The sequence below is a fragment of the Mya arenaria genome, chromosome 7 (assembly GCF_026914265.1).
Source record: "Mya arenaria isolate MELC-2E11 chromosome 7, ASM2691426v1".
Lineage (NCBI taxonomy): Eukaryota > Metazoa > Mollusca > Bivalvia > Myida > Myidae > Mya > Mya arenaria.
In genome coordinates this window covers 52,054,966-52,080,716 of record NC_069128.1, presented here as the reverse complement: position 1 = coordinate 52,080,716, position 25,751 = coordinate 52,054,966, and the positions used below count along the sequence as shown (strand labels likewise).

The 25,751-nt window shown below is 35.5% G+C and overlaps 1 protein-coding gene across 5 annotated transcripts in view; it reads right to left on the bottom strand.

Moving 5' to 3' along the window:
- The window catches only part of LOC128240316 (trafficking kinesin-binding protein 1-like), a 53,223-nt gene that overhangs the window by 14,242 nt on the left and 13,230 nt on the right, over nucleotides 1-25,751 (bottom strand). For 4 of the 5 annotated variants that reach the window (XM_052956910.1, XM_052956906.1, XM_052956905.1 and 1 more), the window contains 5 exons: nucleotides 11,019-11,123; nucleotides 5,413-5,607; nucleotides 4,941-5,019; nucleotides 2,110-2,240; nucleotides 225-299 (listed from right to left, as the gene is read on the bottom strand). In XM_052956910.1, coding sequence (XP_052812870.1) covers nucleotides 225-299; nucleotides 2,110-2,240; nucleotides 4,941-5,019; nucleotides 5,413-5,607; nucleotides 11,019-11,123 — 585 coding nt within the window. Of the gene's footprint in view, nucleotides 1-224; nucleotides 300-2,109; nucleotides 2,241-4,940; nucleotides 5,020-5,412; nucleotides 5,608-11,018; nucleotides 11,124-16,331; nucleotides 16,477-25,751 lie in introns of those variants that run through there. The other variant, XM_052956909.1, reaches the window with a different exon arrangement.

The window sequence follows — 25,751 nt, the reverse complement described above, 5'->3', positions numbered from 1 at the left end:
TGTCCCTTGAATTATTTATCCCATTACAACAGTCAAAATTTTGGTTTTTCAATTTCAAATGTATACGACCAAAAGGAATTATTTCATTCAGCCTTATAGCTATGTATTTCCAGTTGATTAACCCATTTATTGCTTCTGTCTCAAATAAGCAGAGCTAACAATTGATCATGAAGACAAGGTCTGATCACTGAGTGACATTTAAAGCAAAGGCATTTCCATCTTACCTCTCTACTCAGGTAGTTCTGAGAGTCATGGGCTGCCTCCAAAGTCTTCTGTAGCTCCATGTTCTCCGCTGTCAACTGAAACAAACATGGAGAAAATTCATAAATAGCTGTATAACTGTAGTCAGGGGTTCTAAACAGCTGGTAATTTTCAATCCTGTCCGAGTAAATGGGACTCCTGTCCGAAGCATGGTCAAGGGGCTTAGACCCCCTTTGAAACTGTTTCCAAAGTCATTAAAGATGCACTCTTACTCCAAAATAAGATTTACCACAATTAATACAAATGATTTGATATACCAAAAAGGACGAATAAATGTCGAACACAATTGTTTTTACTATGGATACCAATTTAAATTTGAAATAAAGGTGCAGCAAACATGGTATTTCTACCTTATTAGACTATAGTAGATCATATTAAATCTTTAAGCACTCACCAATCATTTAATATTTTTGCATGTTCAGCCATTAGATATACAGTTACAATTGTGTTATCAGTAATTAATATTTTTTTAAAAATGCATAATTTAGTAAGTAGTTAAAGGTTTATCAATCAAAATTTATATTTGTTATTCAGGTGAATGTATTGATTTTGAATAAGAGTGTCACTTAAGAATTTATTTTTAGGTACTTCCTTCTATTTTTTTGCAAATGTTCGGTAATTTGTTTTATCTCTACAACTGTACTAAAGTCAGAAGTCAACAGGTCTCAACCTTGATTTCAAGATTTTTCCTTAACTCTATAACCTGTTATTGAATAAATGAGCATTAGCCATTTAATTGCAATATCGAGCGGTTTGGGGATAATGGTAAACTTCAAAGCCACATGTATTTTGAGATCTTCTGAAAGGGTACAGCTTTCTTGTAACTTATATGCAAATTTAAAGACCGAAAATACAATACAGATGAAATTATTACAATTAATTAACGTTTTTGTTCTTTATTTCAACTGAAATCGGACGTAATATGGCATCTATGGCAATCTTTCAAGGGCAAACAAGTTGTTTCTTATACTTTGTTTGGTGTACTTTCTTTTATATACCTTCTCTACACATACAAACCTTTCAAATAATACTAAATTACTATGGTGGCACATAATTTGGTTTTAGATACTTTAATTGATTAGTAATTGACTGTTTTTCTACTTACTCTTCAGTTATTTTTCTGGGCAATGGAAGCTAAAATCTACTAGTTATTCATACGCTTTTCAAGAGCTCTGCTCTGCTCACCATTAGAACATGTTTTAACGCAGCAGAGATACCCAGGAAAACACTCAAATAACCATCAGAACCTGTTTCTGGAGCGCTATAAACTGAAACTTTCAAACACATTTCTCCAACGCAATAATCAGATGCTAACTGTTGGAACACGTTTCTGGAGAACTTTAATCTGATACTTACTGTTCACACATGTTTCTGGAGCACTTTAATCTGATACTTACTGTTCAAACATGTTTCTGGAGCACTTTAATCTGATACTTACTGTTCAAACATGTTTCTGGAGCACTTTAATCTGATACTTACTGTTCAAACACGTTTCTGGAGCACTTTAATCTGATACTAACTGTTCAAACACGTTTCTGGAGCACTTTAATCTGATACTACCTGTTCAAACACGTTTCTGGAGCACTTTAATCTGATACTACCTGTTCAAACATGTTTCTGGAGCACTTTAATCTGATACTAACTGTTCAAACATGTTTCTGGAGCACTTTAATCTGATACTTACTGTTCAAACATGTTTCTGGAGCACTTTAATCTGATACTTACTGTTCGAACATGTTTCTGGAGCACTTTAATCTGATACTCACCGTTCGAACACGTTTCTGGAGCATTATAATCTGATACTCACCGTTCGAACACGTTTCTGGAGCATTATAATCTGATACTCACCGTTCGAACACGTTTCTGGAGCCCTATAATCTGATGAAGCAGATTTGTTATTTCTTCCTTCTGGTTGCTGCATTCCTCAGACTTCTCAGAAAGTTCTTTAGCAAACAGTTCCAGTTGCTGATGTACGTCCTCTGGAAATCAAATAGGATATGAACTCTAGTTTTATGCACCTATGCCATGGACATGACTTCTTAAACAAACTTTTCAATAATAATGTTTACAATAAATAATAGGCAACATTTAACACAAGGTTTTAAACAAACATTACAAAATAGAACATGCATTGGGGATTGAGCCATGATTTTTACCAACATCAGTTAGGGCCCTCTCCTGGATCAATGCAATGCCAATTGGCTGATCCAAGGAAAAGCTACTATTGTTGTCATGGTAGAGAGGTTGGAGAGAATTCGGAGTTGATGAGTCTGTTCAGACCCATAGAACTTTTAGGTCACTGTGTTGTGGTGTGTGTTGTATATGTGTATGTTTTACTATATATCAGGGGTGTAGAAATGGGCCGGGAGCCGGTAAAATAATCCGGTTACTTTAGCATCTCCACCCGGCTAATTTCCCCGCATCAACAAAAATAAAATCTGTTATTTTTTGTCATGGCTGTTCTGTTTACATCCGTTTAAAACCTTGATTGTTGGTATTGTTTATTTTGCTTTCCGCGCGTTCCGACTACAATACAGCATTAGCTCGATATGTGACGTCATTAGTCGCATCCCCCTCTGGGATGTTTTTCAAGTATTAGGTTTGGGTTTCCCAGTGTTCCGAATACAATAACATTAGCTCGATACATGACCTTATTAGTCGCATCCCCTCTGCGGATGTTTTGAAATTAATGATTTGCGAAGCAATGGAGGGTGAAATAAATATTTTTTTCCAGACACAATAAAGCGTAGTAAGTATGCAACATGAACGTGTCTGGCCTTCTGTTAGTCCTATTACCATTTACGCAACAGTAAATTTTATATACGCATGTTAAACTTAACCAGGTGTAAACAAAATGAACAAGCTTGCGGTGATGTCACTGCTAAAAATAATCCATTATTTTGATGATTTTTACATGTTCGTTGGGTGAAATTTAGTACGCTTTAAATGTCACAAAGTGTCCAGATATTTATTTTGGTTATTAAAATGGAATAAGTTAGCTGCAGGTGAAATATCTAGATCCACAGAAAATGAAGTTAGATGTTTAATTTTCAGAGGTTAATAGTGATTCAGTGGCTGAAAGTATATAATTGGTAGAAAAGAAATTACATGTTATTATTAGGAGGGAATAGCTAGCAAATGTCAAGGCATGTGGTCTGGAATGTTATAATATTATCCTGAATCTGAATTTGACAGTAGTTTGGTTCATTAGTTAGCCCTGACTGGTGGGTGGGGGGGGGGGGGATAGTACTCAGTTTCAGTATCATATTATAGTACGGTACATTTATGTTAAGGTTCCCTGTTACAAAATAAACATGCACCAGAAGACTAGAATGTTTGGTTAAAAAGGCTTAAATTCATCCCACAAGGGGCGTTGCCCCTTGACCCTAACAGGGGGAGGACACCCAGACCCCCCGCCTACTTTTAGGATATTCCCTGCTACTTGAATTAATTTCTACACCCCTGATATATGTGTATGTTTTACTATATATGTGTATGTTTTACTATATATGTGTATGTTTTACTATATATGTGTGTTACTAGAGCTCTGTAAGTACAGTGAACTGACATTCAAGTATATTGTTTAGTAATTAATATTTTAAAGTATAATAAGTCATCAAAATAATTACATTCAGTATTGTTTCATTGTGTATCAGTGGATAGTCTTGATGTGATGCAAATTCTGGCTAAAAAGCCATAAGGTCTTTACTGTTGACTACATACCTAGCTGCTGGACACAGTCATTGACCATATACCTAGCTGCTGGACACAGTCATTGACCATATACCTAGCTGCTGGACACAGTCATTGACCACATACCTAGCTGCTGGACACAGTCATTGACCACATACCTAGCTGCTGGACACAGTCATTGACCACATACCTAGCTGCTGGACAAAGTCATTGACCACATACCTAGATGCTGAACACAGTCATTGACCACATACCTAGCTGCTGGACACAGTCATTGACCACATACCTAGCTGCTGGACACAGTCATTGACCATAAACCTAGCTGCTGGACACAGTCATTGACCATATACCTAGCTGCTGGACACCGTCATTGACCACATACCTAGCTGCTGGACAAAGTCATTGACCACATACCTAGCTGCTGGACAAAGTCATTGACCACATACCTAGCTGCTGGACACAGTCATTGACCACATACCTAGCTGCTGGACACAGTCATTGACCACATACCTAGCTGCTGGACACAGTCATTGACCACATACCTAGCTGCTGGACACAGTCATTGACCACATACCTAGCTGCTGGACACAGTCATTGACCACATACCTAGCTGCTGGACACAGTCATTGACCACACCTTGCTGCTGGACACAGTCATTGACCACATACCTAGCTGCTGGACACAGTCATTGACCACATACCTAGCTGCTGGACACAGTCATTGACCATATACCTAGCTGCTGGACACAGTCATTGACCATATACCTAGCTGCTGGACACAATTATTGACCACATACCTAGCTGCTGGACAAAGTCATTGACCACATACCTAGCTGCTGGACACAGTCATTGACCACATATCTAGCTGCTGGACACAGTCATTGACCACATACCTAGCTGCTGGACACAGTCATTGACCACACCTTGCTGCTGGACACAGTCATTGACCACATACCTAGCTGCTGGACACAGTCATTGACCACATACCTAGCTGCTGGACACAGTCATTGACGAGCTTCTGTTCCCGGTCTTCTAGTCCATCAGTGGCTGACTTCAACTTGGAAGTCTGAAATAAATTAAAAGGCTCACATACCCCAGTAACAAGCCAACCACCAGTATAAAACATAAGAGTGTTTCATGATTTTAGAACCTTTTTTACGTCAGAATTCATTGGGTAAATGCCAAATGGTACCAAGCCACATTAAAATATATAAGGTTTTGGTAGCTTAAGGCGTTTACCCCACAAATTTTGTTTCCAAATGTCTAGAAACATTTTCACATGTCTAGAAACATTAAACTATCAAAAAATAAAGAGAGTGTTTTATTGGATAAGGTGTCTGCCTCTTACCCAAGAGTTGATGGGTTTGAACCCCTACCAGAAAATAACCTCTTGACCTCTCTAAAAGGACACAACCTATCTATTGATTGTGGCATTATTGTTACATTATAAAAAGCTGACCTCTAGGTGTAGCTGAAGGTTCTCGTCTTCCAGGCTCTGAATCTTCTTCTGCAGTAGGGGCATGCTAGCCTCCTCCGGGGTATTCCCTTGCCCGGGTGTCGCCCCCTCCCCGCCCTCGTAAGTCTCAGTGTACAGCTTGAGGAGCACTTCTCGGCTATACAGGTCATGTTTGAGCTGAGAGATTTTGTCATTTGCCTGAAGGAAAAAAACATGTTTTAAAAGTTTGTGGGTAAAAGGAAAGTTTGGTGAATATATGGTTTTTTTATTGTGAATATATAGGGTTTTTTTTTTATTTCTCTCGCAAAAAGCTTGAAAAAAAAAGCTTCTTGCAGACACAGGTCATGCTTGAGCCGAGAGATCTTATGGTTTGCATAAATGAGTGAAAAGTTGTTGTTTTTCTGTCTTTACGGGTTCTGTTCAATACTTGCTCAAGATTTGAGAATTATGCTTTCAAAAGTAATTCTGCTCACTTACAGTGTCAAGAAACATGATCTGCCCCACCAGCCAAGGCTGGTAAAATTGTAGTGGGGCTGGTATAAATATTCAATTTGCCAAATTTACTATACACAAAGAACAAAAAAGTCTAGTAAAAGCTTGAAGTCTTATATCTTCCAGGTATTTTTACTCAAGGTATAAGGCAATGATTGTTCAGATCTTCGTTCAAGTTAAAAACGTTGTTAAGAGTAGTGTTGTTGAATTGGTTAAATATTTTACAACATGCTCATACATTTAAATAAACCAAGTACGGCTGAAGCTTTTGCCTCAAACCTAGTCAGAAATACTGAAGATCACAAATGTGTCCATGAAAATAACCGAGTGTATGATTTGATGTAAACAACGTTTGTTAACTTAAACAAAGTTCTAAATAATTTGCCCAATTATATCAAATTGTAAGTACAGTGTAATACACATTTTTGTAAAGAAAACAAATTCTCTCATAAACGAGATTTAAGAACTAAAATTCTGTGGAATTTTTTAGCCACCCCAATTGCTTCTTCCAATATCTGATGGCAAGTCTAAAATGCAGAACAGGTATTGATTATATTTTTTTGGTGTAATATACTGCCTTCTAAAGGTTGTTTTCCCCTTGTGAAAAACATTTTTCCCCCAAATTTATATTTTTCCCCATTTTGACAAATGCAGATTATGTTGATGATTTAAAAAGCAATTAATTTCTTGAAAAATCTTGACAAGACTAACTCTTCCACAGCATAATGTATGCATAAGAAGGTAAAAACATGTATATTTGCCATTTTATTTGCTATTTTGTTCTGATTTTGTATTTTTCCCAATCTGAACTTTTTTCCCCAATTTTGCAAGGCACAGGTTATAAATATTTCCAAAAAAAATCACTGACAGGGCAGGTATACAATATAAGCCTTTATTGGATATAAGAAAGATGTAGCTAATCAGATTACTCGTTATTAATACCTGACCAATATAGTAAATGAAGTCAGTGATGTATGACCATAAGATTACCTTATAATAAGTTTCATATCAAATACCATCCCAGTTCTAAATGGCAAGGAAACTGTTTTCACGCTGATGAAGTAAATGTTTAAGATTTGATCACAGTAGCGGTAAATGTATGAATGAATTTATAAAGCACCTTAAAGATGCACTCTTACTCCCAAATAAGATTTACCACAATCAGTGTTCGACACTAACGGTGTCCCGGGATCCCGAGGACACCCATTTTTCGGGAGGGACACCTAAACTTCGAAGTCCGGTATTCCGACGTGGACACTTAAATTTCTGACCGAAAAACGCTAAATATCAATAAATAAGTAGCATTTCATTATTTATTACCTAAATTTGGGTCCTCCTAAATTTCTTGACAGTGCATGTCAAAATGATATTATAATTATTATTATCGGACACACCAAAGCGAAAATATAGCTGACTTTTTGATTATAGTTACATCATGAATCTATAAATAAACTGGTAATTTCACAGGGTGCATGCGGGTTAATGCTTCCGTTTTGTTGTTTACATTTTCAACAAGGTCAGAGGTGACAGAGATTTATTATCGGTAAAATACTTATTTGGAATTGTTTTGCTTATGTGTCAGAACGGCCCAAAAAAGATGCCAACACTGGTGATACCTTTATGATACGACCTTCGAGTATTTACAGTAACATTTACAGAACAAAAGACCGGCATCATACATTCAGCATTCTTTGTTAATTGGCATTCAGCTTATCAGTATTCTTCGTTTATTTTAAAGACATTTATTTTAATGCCATGATCAAATCATAATAGAAATAACATTTGCTAAGTTTTATTTATTATCTACAGTCAATTTATAAAATTTTACGACTTTTTGGCGCGAAAGTTAACATACACAATTTTTGGTCTTCTGCTGTTCCAGTATGCACTACACCTTTTGGGCAGTCTGATTGATTTATCAGCAGCTCTACTAAATATTGAGTTCAATTTTCACAAGCCAGATGTTATATTCCTACTGTTTCTCAATGAAAAGCACCGACATCTGACAAGACCCTGAACCATGATGTATTTTATGCGTATTTTCTGAAAATCTAAAAATAGCAACAACATCAAGTTTTTAACTCGACTATTCGAGGGTTTGCAGCTTATTTTCTGACCCAGTAGTTTTTAGCTCGACTATTCGAAGAATAGGTGTGCTATTCTACTCACCCCAGTGTCGGCGTCCAGTTAAAGTTTTAGGGCAAGTTGGGATTTTCACTTATAAGTCCAATACCTTTTATTCAATTGAGTTAATACTTCACACAGTTGTTCAGGGCCATCACATGATGAGGTTAGATAACTCCATATTATTCTTTACACAGATTATGGCCCCTGATTAACTATGAAACTTAGGTTAAAGTTTTAGGGAAGGTTGGGATATTTATTAATAACTTCTATACCCTTCATTCAATTGACTTAATACTTCACACAATTGTTCAGGACCATTACCCAATGAGGTTACATAACTCCATATCCTTAATACAAGTTATGGCCCCTGATTGGCTTAGGCTAAGTTTTAGGCAAGTAAAAGTTAACGGCAAGTTGGGATTTTTATGAAAAAACTTCTATACCTTTCATTCAATGCAATTAATAAAATTCAAAATTATTTACGACCATCTTACAACAAGAAACATAACTCCATTTTAACCCTAAATATAAATTATGTCTATTGAATATTTTTTTTTTTTTTTTTTTTAATTTCTTTTGACAGGCACATTTTTACATTCTTAACCAGTTTTTTACCAAGGGAAAACAAGGAGGGCTATACTATATGGCCCTCAATTATTTATTTTTTTTAAATTTATTTTTATTTCTTTTGAAAGGCATATTTGTATATTCTTTACCACATTTTCATAATGGGAAATCAAGTTATTTGAATGACTTGCGTCAATTTTCAGGTGGTGGGAGGGCAGCATCAAAGTCACCTTAAGTATTGAATAATTTTAGTTAGGATTGACATAATTAGACCAAACTTGGTAATATAACATTGTTATTGCATTCACTTCTAAGTCAAAGCGGCGAAGTCGAGCGCGCTGTCTTACGACAGCTCTTGTTGTTTACATTGTATCCATCTTTGTTTTTGACTGAAAACAAAAAGGGACTTAGACATTCTACCACTTTTGAACCCAATCTACCAACTTAGAGACCCAAATATACCTCACTGCCATTGCCAGAGCTTCATATGTCTGACATTCAGTGCTACTAAACTTGTCAATACATGCTGCTGAAAACATGTATAATAAAGTGCATACTTGAATTACAAATTGAAAAGTAAAAGACACTGTATTTGTATGTTGAATTTAATATTAAACAGACTCAACAATGAAAAAAATGTAAAAAATGGAAGGGACTCCTAGTTTCAGGAAGGGACACCTGACTTCAAATGTTGGTGTCCCTTCGGGATCCCTTGGAAAAATGGTTAGTGTCGACCCCTGATGATTAAAACAATTGTTTTAATTTACCAAAAAGAATGGATAAATGTTGAAAACAATGGTTCTTATGAAAGGTATCGAGCTTAATTTGAAAGAAAGGTGCAGAAAACACAGTATTTCTCTACCTTATGACACAATAGAAGATCACAGTAAATCGTTTAGCATTCACCATTTATTTAATATTTTTGCATGTTCTGCTATTAAAAACACAGTTATAATATTGTTATCAGTTATTAGTATTTTCCATAAATGCATTATTTAGTAAGTAGTATAAGGTGTATCACTCAAACTTTATGTTTGTTATACGTGTGTATGTATTGATTTTGAATAAGTGTGCCACTTTAGTATTTACAATTCTTTAATACAAACAATAGCGTTTTTTTCAGCCACAACATTAACTTGTGGGCACTTCTAGATAAGAAATCCCCATACTTTTTAATACACTTAAGCGGTAACCCAAATTCAAACAACAAAAAAAAGAAATCAAACACTTTTTGGGGGGGATTCCTTCCACTCAAAATTAACCCTGCTCTACCTGTATAAAAATAGTTGTTATCAGCTTGTTACCAAGTCGTACACTTGAACATGCGCCTTCCACTTAAGCTGCACTTTTGCAGATTTACCGTTTTTATAACTTTTTTATTTTTTATCTTGGAAAGAGCAAATTTTTGCGTAAATATCTGCAAACCAGTGATTAAAGACTGCTGACAAAAGATCAGATCGCAGATTTTCATATTTCCGTTCGAAAATTTATGTTTTATGGCTAAAAGCATTACTAATGGTTTAAGAAAAATGCATAAAACATCAATTTTTTAACTTAAATATAAACATCTGCGATCTATTTTTTTTTGGTCAGCAGTCTTATAAAGCTGGTTTCCATGCAATTTCGCATAAATTGGCTTGTTCCAGGACAAAAAATAAGAAAGTTGTCAAAACGTTCAATCAGTGAGAGTGCAGCTTTAAAGGCGCACATTATAGGTTAATGCATTTTTATTTCTTTATTTTAATGCATAATCACGTTGAACTCATTTTACTTTAATGGTTAAAACAAAACAAAAAGCAACATATGATTTAGGTAAAGATTAAAAAGCTCCAAAAAATCGCAAATATTTTTTATCTGTATATAAATCAGATGCAATTTTTTGGATTGATCATTAAAGTCAAATGATAATGCATTTATATGAAAAAACAACATTTTTTGACATAAACCTATAATGTGCACCTTTAACTTGTATCTACAAAAAAAACTTTTAACGCAGAAATGTTAACGCCCACCTACCTGTCCACCCGCCCATAAAAACGGTGTTATGTGCATTTAAATCAAATGTGTTAAACCAAATATTGCATTAAAATTAAAAAACAACATTTAATGGCATCAACCCTATATTGTGTGCCATTAACTTGCATCTACAAGGTTTTCCATATTGGATCACTAATCTAAATTATCGTACCAAAATCGCGTCAGTTTTCCGAATCCCATGATAAAATGAAACATTTACTCTAAATTAACCAAGTAAACAGGTTGTTGAGGTGATATATATGTTACAGGGTTAGAAAAAAAATGATATGCGATATACAGAGTGCAGAAAAACATGCTCTCACCCGATATAGTTTCCTTTGCCCCATGTTACTAACCCAATAACTTATAATTGTGTACCATTAATTTGCATCTACAAGCATGCCTACCTGAGTAACCAGTTCCTCAAGAGTTTCATTTCTCTCCTCGTAAAACTTGTTTTTCTCCAACAGGCTCTGACCAATCTTCGCAGCCAACTCCAGGTCCCGCTCTTTCTGCAAGTAGAAAATCAGCTCCATTAAGTTCCAATATGATAAGACAAGAGTGAGCAACTATCCAGCAATTTTGTTCACTTCTCTTCTTTTTTCTTCACTTTTCATTTTTCGATTATGGAAGCCAGCAAAATGTCCTGGTTTTTCTGTAAAAGCTCATTAAAGCTGCACTCTCATTATTATTTTTTTGTCTCACAATCAGCTGATTTTGGTATCAATGCCTTCAATTCAGTCATATAAGATAAATTACAATAGAACAGATCTTATTATGTTTGGGAAACTGTCTAATATTTCATTTTTCTTAAAGCGTTAGTAAAGCTTTTAACAATAAAATATCAATTTCTAAACGTAAATATGTAAAACCGCAATCTGATTTTTTGTCAGCAGTTTTGTATCACTCACAGGTTTTCAGACATTTACACAAAGATTGATTCATTCCAAGACCAAAAATTAAATAGTTGTCAAAATGGTCAATCTGTGAGAGTGCAGCTTTAACTGTGAACTATAAACCACCAAATTCTAAAAAGGAAAATTAAATGAACATAGAAGTTTCTTTTTATAATAACTAACTTAACTGCACCAATAAAAGTTGTCTTCTTCAGCTAGTGAAAATCATGAGATTCTGACTCCCAATCATTTCAACAACCAACCTTCTGAGTCTCAGACCACAGATCATTTCTCCTGACCGAATCACGAAAAATGGCCGTGACACAATTTACTTAAGACACCATGGTGGTCATTGTTTTTTTCCATCATGGATTAAAGTGAAGTACAAAGAAACAAACGACCTTAACACGCATTTCTAGAAGAGATGGTGATGGTGTGTATGTTTATTTATATTTGTTCTATCGGGCAAGGCCCATTCCGTGAGTGGTCTGATAAGAGTTATAGTCATATTAGGTTTTCAGAGATTAGTGCGCAGACAGAATGTAACCCTGGTTAGAGCTATCCTGGTTCTTTAAAGTGCACCAGTATATAGCACTGTCACATGAAACCCCTTTTAAAGGTCGCTCCCAGAAGACGATTAGTAAGTTTTTTAGTTGTAACTCTGGTTCAAAATGTTAGGGAAAATATGATAGGTCAAACTGGAGACCCTGAAATTGATGTCAGTGGCGATAGTCCAGATGATGATAATGTTCCCACAAACAAAGTAGAGAGAATACTAAGATATTCTCATCAAAATGGAAAGAAATGGTATAGGGTTAAGTTTGAAAACCTTGATAATTCGCACAACAAATGGCTTCTTGCGGATTTAGTCCCAGAAGATATGCGCAATACCTTTCATTTTACATATACGTCTAAAAATAAAAGACGTAAGACGAAAGTATTTAAATATAGAAAGTGAACTGTCTTATTTTAAACAGTTATTTTAATTTCCAAACCATTTGCCTTTGGTTTGTGTATATCATATAATTCATTGCACATATGATGTAAGTTCACTTCATTAAGCATGGTATTAATAATTTAGTTTATCAACTCCCAGAATAACTGTGAATAGGCAGACATAAAAATGTCATATTGTGTAGTTAATACCAGGTTTAAAAGTTTGATTGACCAAACATTTCATTATTTATATTTTAAGTAATGAGCAGGCTCATGAAATATAGTGCTATATGACGTCAAATAATGATATGTAAGCTCAAAATAATTTTGAATATGGGTATTTTCTACTTGCAGGCTATGTCCTGTTTTTCCTGACCTTATGTCTGCTGTGGCCAAATTCACATGGGCTGATGATTGAGACCAGACTAAATTATGGGACTATTTTTAAACCCATGCCTGATTTGTTTAGCTCTTCAGAACATTGGCAACACACTTTTGTCATTGATTTAAAAATACCAAACTTTCAACATGATGATCAACCAAAATGTAAATGTCCTGAAATTGCTGCTGTATCAAAGCATTTAAGTTCAGTTCATAATGATACAATGTTATATGTTGATACGGTTACCAACAATATTTTGGATATGGTTCATGTTAGTGATAAACTACCCTCTCGTCGTAGACGCAGTTTATTACCTTTTGTAGGAAAAATTGCATCAGGTCTTTTTGGTCTGTCAACGTCATCAGATGTTCAGAAAATTGCAAACAATTTAAACGCTTTGCATAAAAATAACGATAAATTAGATGCATCTTTTAAACATCAAATTGATATAATGAGTTCATTTATGGCTACATCTAATGAAAGATTCAATAATGCTATTACTGGTTTGAAAAATAATCATGACATGATTGTTCAAATGGAAAACTCTTTTGAGTCATTTTCAGATAATTTTGAAGAAAAGCAGTCTTGGCTCTTTGCAAAGGTCATTGACCAATCTTACAACTATAACTTTATCAGGAATAACTATCAAAATTTATATTTAGGTTTTATTACATTGCTACAAGGTAAATTATCTCCGCTTCTCATATCACAGTCTGACATGAGCAAAGCATTGAGACTTGTAAAGTATACTTTATTAGCAAATAACCCTAGTTTCAAACTCTTACATCAAAAACCTTCATTTTATTATAACCATGCTGATTTTTCATTACACAAAAGTAATCATGCTATTCTCATAACTGTAAAATTTCCTATTTCGTCATTAGCGCAACCTTTCAAACTGTATGAAATTATTCATTATCCACTACCAATTAATAACACTGTAACACACTCAACTATGATTGAGGATTTGCCAGCATACATAGCCTCCAATGAATTACACTATATATCTCTACCAAGAAACATACTTTCAGAATGTGACAAAAGCAAGCACTTTATAAACTGTCACATAAATTTTCCAGTAATACCGATTACCAAACCTGATTGTGCACTCTCAATACTAACATCAAATAAAACATCAGTCAAGAACAACTGCAATTTCAAATTTGTACCAAACGCTCTAAAGCCAACTTTCAGACAACTCAATCAAACTCATTTCCTAGCTGCAAACAATTCTCACACAACAATTCATTGTGGAAAACAAACACATGCTTTGGAAAAATGTCATTTTTGTTTATTCCAAGTTCCATGCAACTGTACAGTTACCACAGACACTGTCATTATACCACAACGAAACACAGGGTGTCATACATATTCAGGCTTCACAACATTACATCCAGTCAACCTTATCATGCTACAACACTTCTTTGATGAAAAAGCAATAGCAGACATACAGCCAAACACCACATTTCCTCAACCACTTAACATTACAATTAAACCATTCCACATCTATGAACATCAATTTCAAAACCTTATTGCCAAAGACAAAGCCAACAACTTGAATCTTGATAAAATGATTTATGCTGCTAAAGAAGACAAAATAATATATAGTGATTTAGCTGAACCTTTTCTGCAGGACTTTACAACTGACAATGAAACTTCATTTTCTGCTGCAACTGCATTAGCACTTATATCCATAACATTCTCTGTTGCACTGGCCATAACTATGCTATTTATGTACAAAAAACACAACAAACTTATAACAGCACTGTTACTTGCAAACAACGTTCCAACCGTTACCAGTTCTAAATTACCTTCATTTCACTACACCGACCAACCCGCTATAGCTACAACAACAACACAATCCCCACTTGCACATTTCCATGAACATTTTCTGGAATTTAATGAATATGTCATCTGCACATTGGCAATACTTGTTTTTGTATATTTCATATACAAACGTATCAAACCATTTAGTCGTCCAGTTCTATATCTGGAGATTTCAAATGGAAAACACTGTGTGTTTTGTCCAATTTTGTATTTACCAACATGTGCCAGAAACTGTGTAGCTACTAAATCTACACTTACCCCATCAGTTACCATTAAGTTAGGATTAAGGTCAGAACTCATGATTAACTGGAATGAATTACACATTCAGGTCACAAACCCGTCCATTCAACTCAATCTACCACATTCAGTCAAACTCAACCCAATCAATGCATATTCTGTTTACCGCATACTAAATAATGAAAACCCTTATACACTGTACTTATGGGTAACACATAATCAGTTTTGTACCCGGATTCTCCACCAGTTTTCAGCCGTTCGTGATTTAGTTGTTGTTATTGTTGACTGTATGTCAAAGTCCTGGCTGATTATTATATTATTGTCGTTAAGACCACTTGTGCCTTGTTTTGGAGGGTACCTGGTTTGAAGAGAGCCAAACAGTTGATATTTCAAGTCTCATGGCCTATGCTCAAACCAAGTATAAATACTCGAAAAGACAGACGTTGTTGCATAATAAGGTAATAACTTGTCAGTAATTGTTAAATAGTGTTATACAATAGTTGTCTGGACCAGTAATGAATATTTGTACAAATGTAATATTGTCAAGGCCAGATGGTCAGTCAGACCTTTCAGTTGTAAAATCAATTTGCTTTGAGATTAAAAGTATTGAAATTTGGTTAAACACAGACAGTACTTATGTAACTATAAGATACTGTACATAAAATACTGTTAACATAAATCTAAAAATATGAAACATCTTGAGATCCTAAAAACATGATAAAACATGAAACTTTATAAAATGATGAAATGATGAGATTGAATATGAATACAATGATGATAATTATAAACACAATATAAATGAGAAATAACCTTGTGAAACAACCCTTGTTCTTTAAAGTGATCCAGTGTATAGCAGTGACACATGAAACCCCCTTTTAACGTCCCTCCCGGAAGACCATAAGTATGTTTCTTTAGTTGTGCGGTGGGGAATCAAACCAGCATCCCCTGGATTGACAGTCAAGTGTGTTACCACTTGATCACAGATCCGTAGCCAGACAAGCACCAAACAAACTGTTTATAAACCCTTAGGCTGCTGATGGCGATTTTAAAGGCTTTGCAAACAGCTTGGACCCAGACCAGACGCCGAGTAACTCCAAGCTGTTTGCCACTCAGTCAATATATGCCCAAAGTTTTAAGTAAATTAAAAGAAATTTAGAATATACCAGACAACATTTTTGAGCAGACGACAATTTACGCAGCATGCAAAGGATTAATTGTGGTCTCATGTATCACACTGACAACCAAACTAGGCTCTCTAAAATGGCAAGAAAGAAGTTTTCATGCTGATGGAGTGAACCTTGACGGCCATTAAGACCTGAACTTTTGTTATAAATCTTTTTTCCAAACCTTAGTTGATAATGAAATAATTAATACATTTATGCAGTTTTGTAAATTGCAATAAAATTCTTTGAAATTAAATTAATTCTTAATTGAGCACTTACTTTATTCAGAAGCTTTGCAAGTCTTTTAATTAATCCACTGGACATCTTACACTTAAGGAAAAATTTCTATTCCATTCCGAAAGAAATACATTTTCAATTTTATCTTATCTGCACAAATTTTCAATTTTATGCAGACACAAAATTATAGTGCATTTTTTTGCTTTACTGCGTCTCATTTTACCGGTTACTGTCAATACACAAAGTTAATTTTTTCCGTTATTTATGAGCAAAAAATGCAACTTTATTCATATCTTAAGTTGCACTTCTATCCATCAAAATCCAAAAATAACACTTTGAAACTTCAACAACAAAGACAGACAGTATCCTGCCCATAAATAAATTAAGATATGGCTCATTTGAATAAAGCCTAAATTTCGCTCACATCTAAAACATTTATAAGTCTTAATTGCAGATAAAATCTGTTCCTAGTGTTTTCAAGCCATTGTAAGGTCCTACTTATTATAAGGCTATATCATGCCTTCATTATAACTATCACCATACGGAATGGTTTGGATTTGTTTTGTGTTTTTTATATTCAATGTTCAATTACATTCATTGTTAGGGTTTATGCAAAACATTTATAGGAGGGTCCTGCACTCTGTTCTTTTTTGGTAGCACCCTTCTGCCATCAAGGAGACCAGCATGTGCACCCTTCTGCCTTCATGGAGTCCAGCATGTGCACCCTTCTGCCTTCACGAAGACCAGCATGTGCACCCTTCTGCCTTCACGGAGACCAGCATGTGCACCCTTCTGCCTTCATGGAGACCAGCATGTGCACCCTTCTGCCTTCACGGAGACCAGCATGTGCACCCTTCTGCCTTCATGAAGACCAGCATGTGCACCCTTCTGCCTTCACGGAGACCAGCATGTGCACCCTTCTGCCTTCACGGAGACCAGCATGTGCACCCTTCTGCCTTCACGGAGACCAGCATGTGCACCCTTCTGCCTTCACGGAGACCAGCATGTGCACCCTTCTGCCTTCACGGAGACCAGCATGTGCACCCTTCTGCCTTCATGGAGACCAGCATGTGCACCCTTCTGCCTTCATGGAGACCAGCATGTGCACCCTTCTGCCTTCACGGAGACCAGCATGTGCACCCTTCTGCCTTCACGAAGAACAGCATGTGCACCCTTCTGCCTTCACGCAGACCAGCATGTGCACCCTTCTGCCTTCATGGAGACCAGCATGGGCACACTTCTGCCTTCATGGAGACCAGCATGTGCACCCTTCTGCCTTCATGGAGACCAGCATGTGCACACTTCTGCCTTCATGGAGACCAGCATGTGCACACTTCTGCCTTCATGGAGACCAGCATGTGCACACTTCTGCCTTCATGGAGACCAGCATGTGCACCCTTCTGCCCTCATGGAGACCGGCATGTGCATACTTGTGCCTTCATGGAGACCAGCATGTGCACCCTTCTGCCTTCATGGAGACCAGCATGTGCACACTTCTACCTTCATGGAGACCAGCATGTGCACACTTCTGCCTTCATGGAGACCAGCATGTGCCTTCATGGAGACCAGCATGTGCACACTTCTGCCTTCATGGAGACCAGCATGTGCACACTTCTGCCTTCATGGAGACCAGCATGTGCACACTTCTGCCTTCATGGAGACTAGCATGTGCACACTTCTGCCTTCATGGAGACCAGCATGTGCACACTTCTGCCTTCATGGAGACCAGCATGTGCACACTTCTGCCTTCATGGAGACCAGCATGGGCACACTTCTGCCTTCATGGAGACCAGCATGTGCACACTTCTGCCTTCATGGAGACCAGCATGCGCACACTTCTGCCTTCATGGAGACCAGCATGTGCACACTTCTGCCTTCATGGATACCAGCATGTCCACCCATCTGCCTTCATGGAGACAAAAAAAATTCTTATGATTAGGCTTTGCATAAAAAATGGCTTAATGGCAGGATTTAATACACATTACATTAATCATTACATTAATTTATCCTCAATTATCAATGGTTATTTAATTTGCATAATGGAAGTCCCATCAACTGCAATCCAAACAAACAACTGCGAAAGTTTAACTTATTAAGACATGTATTTAATTGTGTCGGCAGCAGATCAAACCATTCACTTTGTGACTTCAGAGCATGGGTGGTGTAATAATTCAAGATGCCTGGCGATGTATTGTATTTAAATCAGTCCGTCAAATACTGTATGATCATCTGCAATGAACCTTCAAATCTTACCCGAAATGCATGAATTCACTACCAAGTACAAATATGATTGAACCTTTGGGTGTACGAAAATACGACAGCAAAATAAAATGATTTTGAAATTAATTATTAATGTCTGAACTTTTAGTGTGTTTTTTTGGTTTTATTTTGTTGTTGTTGTTTTTTTTTGGGAGGGGGGGTACTCATGGTGGGGATGGGGGGGGAACATGCGCCTACACTAGATTTATTTCAAACACATATCATGAGGTTATTTCATAACCACACTAACATTGTTACAAAAATATTCCATCATTGTTACTGTTAGCAGTTTCCTTCAATGATATGCCTTTCTACCCCTCTTGGCTCTCAATAGACTAAAAGATTTGTCTTTTTACTCTAAGTTATATAACGAACCAATTAACTAGGGCCGACTAATGTGACCACTACTCTATAAAGAAAAGGGTTACTAAGTAATGCCAGTCTTACATCTTGTGACTTGCATCCCTCTAGAAATGACAGCACAGAATCCATCGGTACAGCAGGCATTTCTGGCATTATTACGGGAATAATGATAATCCAAACTCACTGAGTACTAACTAACTCCTTTAACATACTGCATTTCTTATTTTTTAACGTTTACATTATTATCAACATGTGACTTGACAATGACTACACACACTTCAGTATTGATATTAAACCTAAAGTCTTTTATATACATCTTACATTGCATCTGATATACTTTACTGTTTATACAAAAGCTCACAGTCTTCGGTAATGACTGACTATACAAACAATGCATTTCAATGTTAAGTTGGTTTATGACTATGTAAAGGTTAATAGTTGAATTATTGTTATGTATATGTCATTATCATCATGTGCAAGATTACCATGTGGGCTGGATGTGATTAATGGCCTATGATGATAACTACACATGAATTTGCAATGTTAAATTATTAAAATAAATGTCTTAAGGCCAAAACATCTACAAGGCTAAAAACCCTTCATGGCCAAGAACCTTTTAAGGCTAAAGATCAATGTGACCACATGTCTAAGGCAAAAAATATGTTCAAAGCAAAAAACCTCAAAAGACAAAAAATCCTAAAGGCTTAACAAATGATATTGAGTATACATTGAGTTCATAGGTATAATGTTTCCATAGAGTTCTTAGAATGCTTACAATAAATTCTAATAGTGTTTACATTGAGTTCTTTAAGTGTTAACATTGAGTTGTTTACTGTTTATGGATGCTTTTACAGATTCTTAATTTTAAGATAACTTACTTGATGCGGTGTGCACCATTTTGCAATTAATGTTCAATTATTAAGTTTGTGTTGTGTTGTATGTTGTTTCGTTAAGTTATTAGGCAGTAAAAGGTTATGGGAATTTACTTTCTGTTGCTAAACGCATGACTTAATAGCACAACACATACTGATTCCAGGTTTAACCATTTTAATGATAATGATGATAATATTTATAAAGAATGTATTCCTTACTGATATTATGAACTTTCGATTATTGTCCGATAGTAAATTGAAATGCTTGGTCTGATTCGATTCGAGTATCGATAGCAAATGGAGTCCGATTTTCAAACACTAATATATAAACAGTGTTTACATCAAGTTTTTATAGTGTTTACATTGAGTTCTTTACTGTTTACATCAAGATCTTATAGTGTTTACATTGAGTTCAAACAAAAAGTGTTTACATAGAGTTCTTATACTGTTTACATTGAGTTAATACATAAAGTGTTTACATAGTTTGTTTTCTGTTTACATAGAGTTTTTCATAATTATGCATATTACCCAAGTTTATTTCGGATTTGCTTTCATTTTGTCATTTTTTTTCCTGACGACTGTTTCGCAAGGTTTGGTATTCACATTATCATCAAAACATAAAATGGCTTCTAAATGCATGATATTCTAATTTAGATATATATTTTTTTATTATGCATCACGATTGAAATGCAGACATAAGCAAAAAGATAAAAAATCCTTGCAAAATTAAGCAATCAACAAAAATTGTCGAAATGGCTACAATGTTTTGTCAAACATTTCAAGTTCTGCAGCCAACCGTGCACAAGCTCAATGTTAAGGTAATGATTGTCTTGTTAGAGCCGTGCGGCAGCTCTTGGTGCACTCATTTCTCTCCAAGGTGTCCTTGGTTTCATTCCAAGCCTGGGTGTATGTGAGTTTGGTTGAAGTGCACTAAGCTGGCCAAGTGGGTTTTCTCTGGGAAATCCGGTTCCCCCCATAGCACAAGACCACAGGCAAAGGAGAGTGAATGACCTTAAGTTTCTAAAACTTTTTTTCATAATCGTTGTAAAATTAATAAGTTTAAACTTAAATGATGAGCGAAGAGTTTACAAGGGTCAATAATGTACAAATAAAACACAGACCATATTAAGCCAAGGATGCTACACTGTCAATATTTGCACTGATAAGCCTTGACACGTTATAACAGTAGCAACCCATTTATTTTTAGAGTAAATATTGTGAAAAATGATCCTCACACCTGATAAAGATTTTTAATTTTTTTTTATTTGCGTCATTGTCAACCCATTTACAATTCTTAAAACCGGTACTACTTTTTTTGGTGAGATAATTTATCAGAAGAAAAGTACAACCCAGCAAATAAAAACGAGATGAGATTTTCCATATCCGCTAACAAGGTCTCGACAAGATCACGATGTTTCATGAATACTGACCCTGGCGAAAGTTTCATTAATGGATATTAGGCGTAACTTCAATTATCTTAAATCTGTATAAACGTCTCAATATATATAGCCTGGAATTCAAATAACTGGGCTTTCCCATGCCAGTACAAACAAAAGATGAATTTCGAGCTATTGAAATTCATGTAACAGTCCAATGACTCTATTGTTTCCGAAGTAACATTTGTAATTTGTTTGTACCAGAGGATTAGCTTGGGAAAACTAGAATATCTATAATTCCAGTCCTGGAACTATTGGCAGCACATTGATTTTTTTCATTTCCTAAACTTTGTGTTTATTTCTAATACTGGCTCAAGTTCAATTCACTCATATATGTGGCAAAATAATGAGAATATGACAACAAGAAAATTGCAAATTAAGCTTAGATCTGGATTTAAAACGCCCCCTGGTTTTTATGTTTATCAGGGTTTTGACAATACCTTAATTGATATGTTATTGTTTTTCTTAGAAATATGGAGGTTATAGAAGGTACAATATTAAATTACATTTACTGCAGCAACAAGTTTTAATCAGTATCTTTACAACTTATTATTGTACACTGAATTGGCATTGACAATGTCCCTTGATTTTTATGGTGCTGTTCTGAATAAGGTTAGTGTGATTGATCTGGTATTGATTTGTTAAATAATTGATACAAATATGAATGGAGCCAATTTGATAATGATCATCAGTTCTTTTAAGCCCACACAACTTATGTTATGAGAGTTTTAGCTAAAGAGTTATGGCAGGGTGCTGCACCCTGTCCTTTTAGATTGCATTCTTCAGCCTTATGGAGACAAGCATTTCTCCCACCTCAGATAAGTAGATCCAATAATTTAACCATGCTAGAAATCCTTTTCTCCCACCTCAGATAAGTAGATCCAATAATTTAACCATGCTAGATATTCTTATCTTGCCCATGGGTGAAGATAAAATGCCCGTATGGAACTTCTTTTTAACGGTCACCACATTATAATTACCTCCCTTGTTGAAGACTGTCGTCAGTAGCATCAAGGAAATCTTGTATTATGGTAATATTTAGAATGCTAATTAATTATTTCTCGCTTCAAATGTCACCATAAAACAGTTTTCACGCACCATTCAAGAAATAATGCTTCATTTTCCTTAGAACTATTTAAAAAGACCGATTTGACTATTAACATAATCTGAATCACTGCACGCGTATCCATGACAACCACGTGCTATCGCATATCCATATACGCAATTATTTTCACTAAGCACAAAAGAGTACCAGCAAAAAATATATTTTTACTTTATTTTGTTAAACTCAGGTGGGAGAAAAAGCACCTACCATAGCTGCTCGTGTAAGATAGGTTCATCCCAACCCTGGCACAGGGTGTTTTGGGTCGGAATTAACCTTTCTTACACTCTTGGCCATGGAAGATACTTATAGTATACCCTTCTGCCTTCATAGAATTGAATACTTAGGATAATCAATTTTTTTATTTTGTTTTGATTTAAACTTATAATGACTATAAACAGGGCTTCTAAAAACCCACGATTTGCTTGTCTGGACCCATTTTGACTTTGCCAGACCGTTTTCAGTTAAAGAAAATTGATAAAAAAATTGTTCATTTATTTCCAATCTCGGTCCAAAACAGTTAAGCCAGTAAAAAAAACTGAAATTTAAATACACCGTGTTTGTCATATCACATTCTTAAATACCAGGGGACATCCTTGAGGGCGATAACATCTGTGTTAATTGACTTTGCTGTTTTCATTACATGGTACACTATCATGATCTTACCAAAATAAGGTTCGCCCACTGCACTGAATGTTTTTTTTAAAAGTACCTGTATGAGGTCATTCTGATTGTTTCATATGTTAAGCTCTCTTTTTTTGTTTTTATTCTTAATGCTTATTAGAGATAAACTATGTGACATTGCATTAAGGAGAATCCAGACAAGTACACTTTTGCCAAGCCAAAAAGGATACACTTTTTTATGAACATTCCATCCCGTATAAGCAATTACCATAAATGTGAATACAAAATCAGGTTTGTGGTATGGTACACTGAGTGGGACAGTATTTGTATCAGGCATTACGATATCACTTCTCCTTGAAGTCTACCCACTTCTCCCTAATTAGACTGGAGGGAGAAGACACTTATCCCAAAAAATTCAACCTAGTAAGACAGTGTGTGTATACCAGGTGATAAATTATGTCATATATGCTAAGTTGGAAGGCATCATTTTGCTTTAAATAAAGACGTAGCCCTGCCTTCATTTTATTACAGGAGTTTAAAAAGAGGATTAGTTTCATCAAACATTTCGACAAACCTGTTTCCAAAATAATGTTTTGACAGTGCTCCGTTAGACGACCCTATTGTGAAAAGGTTTGTCGAAGTGTTTTAAGAAACTAAACTCTCAATCAAATTCTGGTAAAAGACTGAAGGCGTGACTTTGTGTAAGCGGTGTATACTACGATATTTTTCATTTGAAATATTAAGAAAATAGTTATCTTTGTTTAAAGTCATGATTCGAAGCAAAATGTTGCCTTCTGACGTGGCATTTATGACACAATTTATCACGTGCTATACACACACTGTAAGAGAGCTGGTTTAAGGTATCTGACCCACAAAAATGTTGACTTATGGTTCCTGGTGACCCCATTATAAACACATTTGCTTCATGATCAGTCAAATGCAAGAACTAGGATTTCATTTAAAGACCCTCAATATATCATCATAAACAAAACAAACCAGACACACTTAATTAACCATTACACAGTGTTTTCAATAAGAAAAATGGACAAATTTGGAAAACTAAATGAATTTTAAGTAGAATAAGTAAAAGCTGGTCGGTTACTTTACTATTTGAGACGGTTCAACCGAAACTAATTGAGAACCCTGATTTATCGTATTTTCTATTTTGAAGCTTTTTTGACAAGTTAGTACCAAAGCTTTGTATGTCAGTTCTGTTACTGTACATCATACATAAGACCAAAAAAAAGTGTAATCAAGTGCATTAAGAAGTTATTTTTGATGACTAAAAAGGCGCCAGGTATACGCCAACTCGCACCATATTGGATCTAGAGTAAAAAATAACTATCACGGGGGAGGTCCCCCGAACCCCCTAAGCAACTCGGTCTTTACTTTTTAATAGGCCCAGCTACGCCCCTGGAAATGATTTTATGTGCAGAACCAAAATGTGAACTAAAATAACCCACCATATCTTAACAAAATGGCCTTCATTAATTGCCAAAACAGGTTATTTTAAGTCTGTTCCATTTTAATTATACAGCTCATATACAAACCGTTATAACTTTATAAATATTATACTTTTGGTTATTTATTTAACAAATCAGAAATCAGAAAGAAAATAACTATAACAAGAGCCGTCGTAAGACAGCGCGCTCGACTACGCCGCTTTGACTTAGAATACAATTATGATGTAACAGGGATGTGATTGACCTGGCAGCTGGAGGGCTGAAACATTTTCGGCCTTGGGTTTATGGGGCGCTCTTGGGGTCAAAAGCGCACTGCTGTAGAAGAAAAAATGGCTTTTTAGAAGCTCTTTTGAGAGCACTCCTGACTTTAAATTTGAAGCAAACTTGAATATTAACTTAAGCAACAAAAAGCAACAAAATATTTTTTTTTCAGGTAAAAAAAAATAAAAAATAAATATATATATATATATATATTTTTTTTTTTTTTTTTGGGGGGGGGGGGTCTCTAGGGCCATTAAATCCGCGGAATTTCACGAATCCGCGGACAAATCACATCCCTGCTGTAATAATACCAAGTTTGGTCTCTTTATGTCAAACCTAACTAAAATTATTCGATACATAAGGTGACTTTGATGCTGCCCTCCCACCAGCCCGCCCAAACAATGACGCATGTCATTCAAATAACTTGATTTCCCATTATGAAAATGTGGTTAAGAATAAACAAATATGCCTTTCAAAGGAAATAAAAAAAAAAATAAAAAAATCAAGGGCCATAATTTGTATTTAGGCTTAAAACGGAGTTATGTTTCTTGATGTAAGATGGTCGTAAATAATTTTGAATTTTATTAAGTGCATTTAAAGAACGGTATAGAAGTTTTTTTATTAAAATCCCAACTTGCCAATAACTTTTACTTGCCTAAAACTTTAACCTAAGTCAATCAGGGACCATAACTTGTATTAAGGATATGAAGTTATGTAACCTCATTGGGTGATGGTCCTGAACAATTGTGTGAAGTATTAAGTCAATTGAATGAAGGGTATAGAAGTTATTAAACAATATCCCAACCTGCCCTAAAACTTTAACCTAAGTTCCATAGTCAATCAGGGGCCATAATTTGTATAAAAGACAATATGGAGTTGTCTTACCTCATTATGTGATGGCTCTGAACATCTGTGTGAAGTATAAAGTCAATTGAATGAATGGTATTGGAGTTTTAAGTGAAAATCCCTCCTTGCCCTAAAACTTTAACCTGCCCTAAAACTTTAACCTAAGTCAATCAGGGGCCATAACTTGTATTTAGGATAATATGGAGTTATGTAACCTCATTGTGGGATGGTCCTAA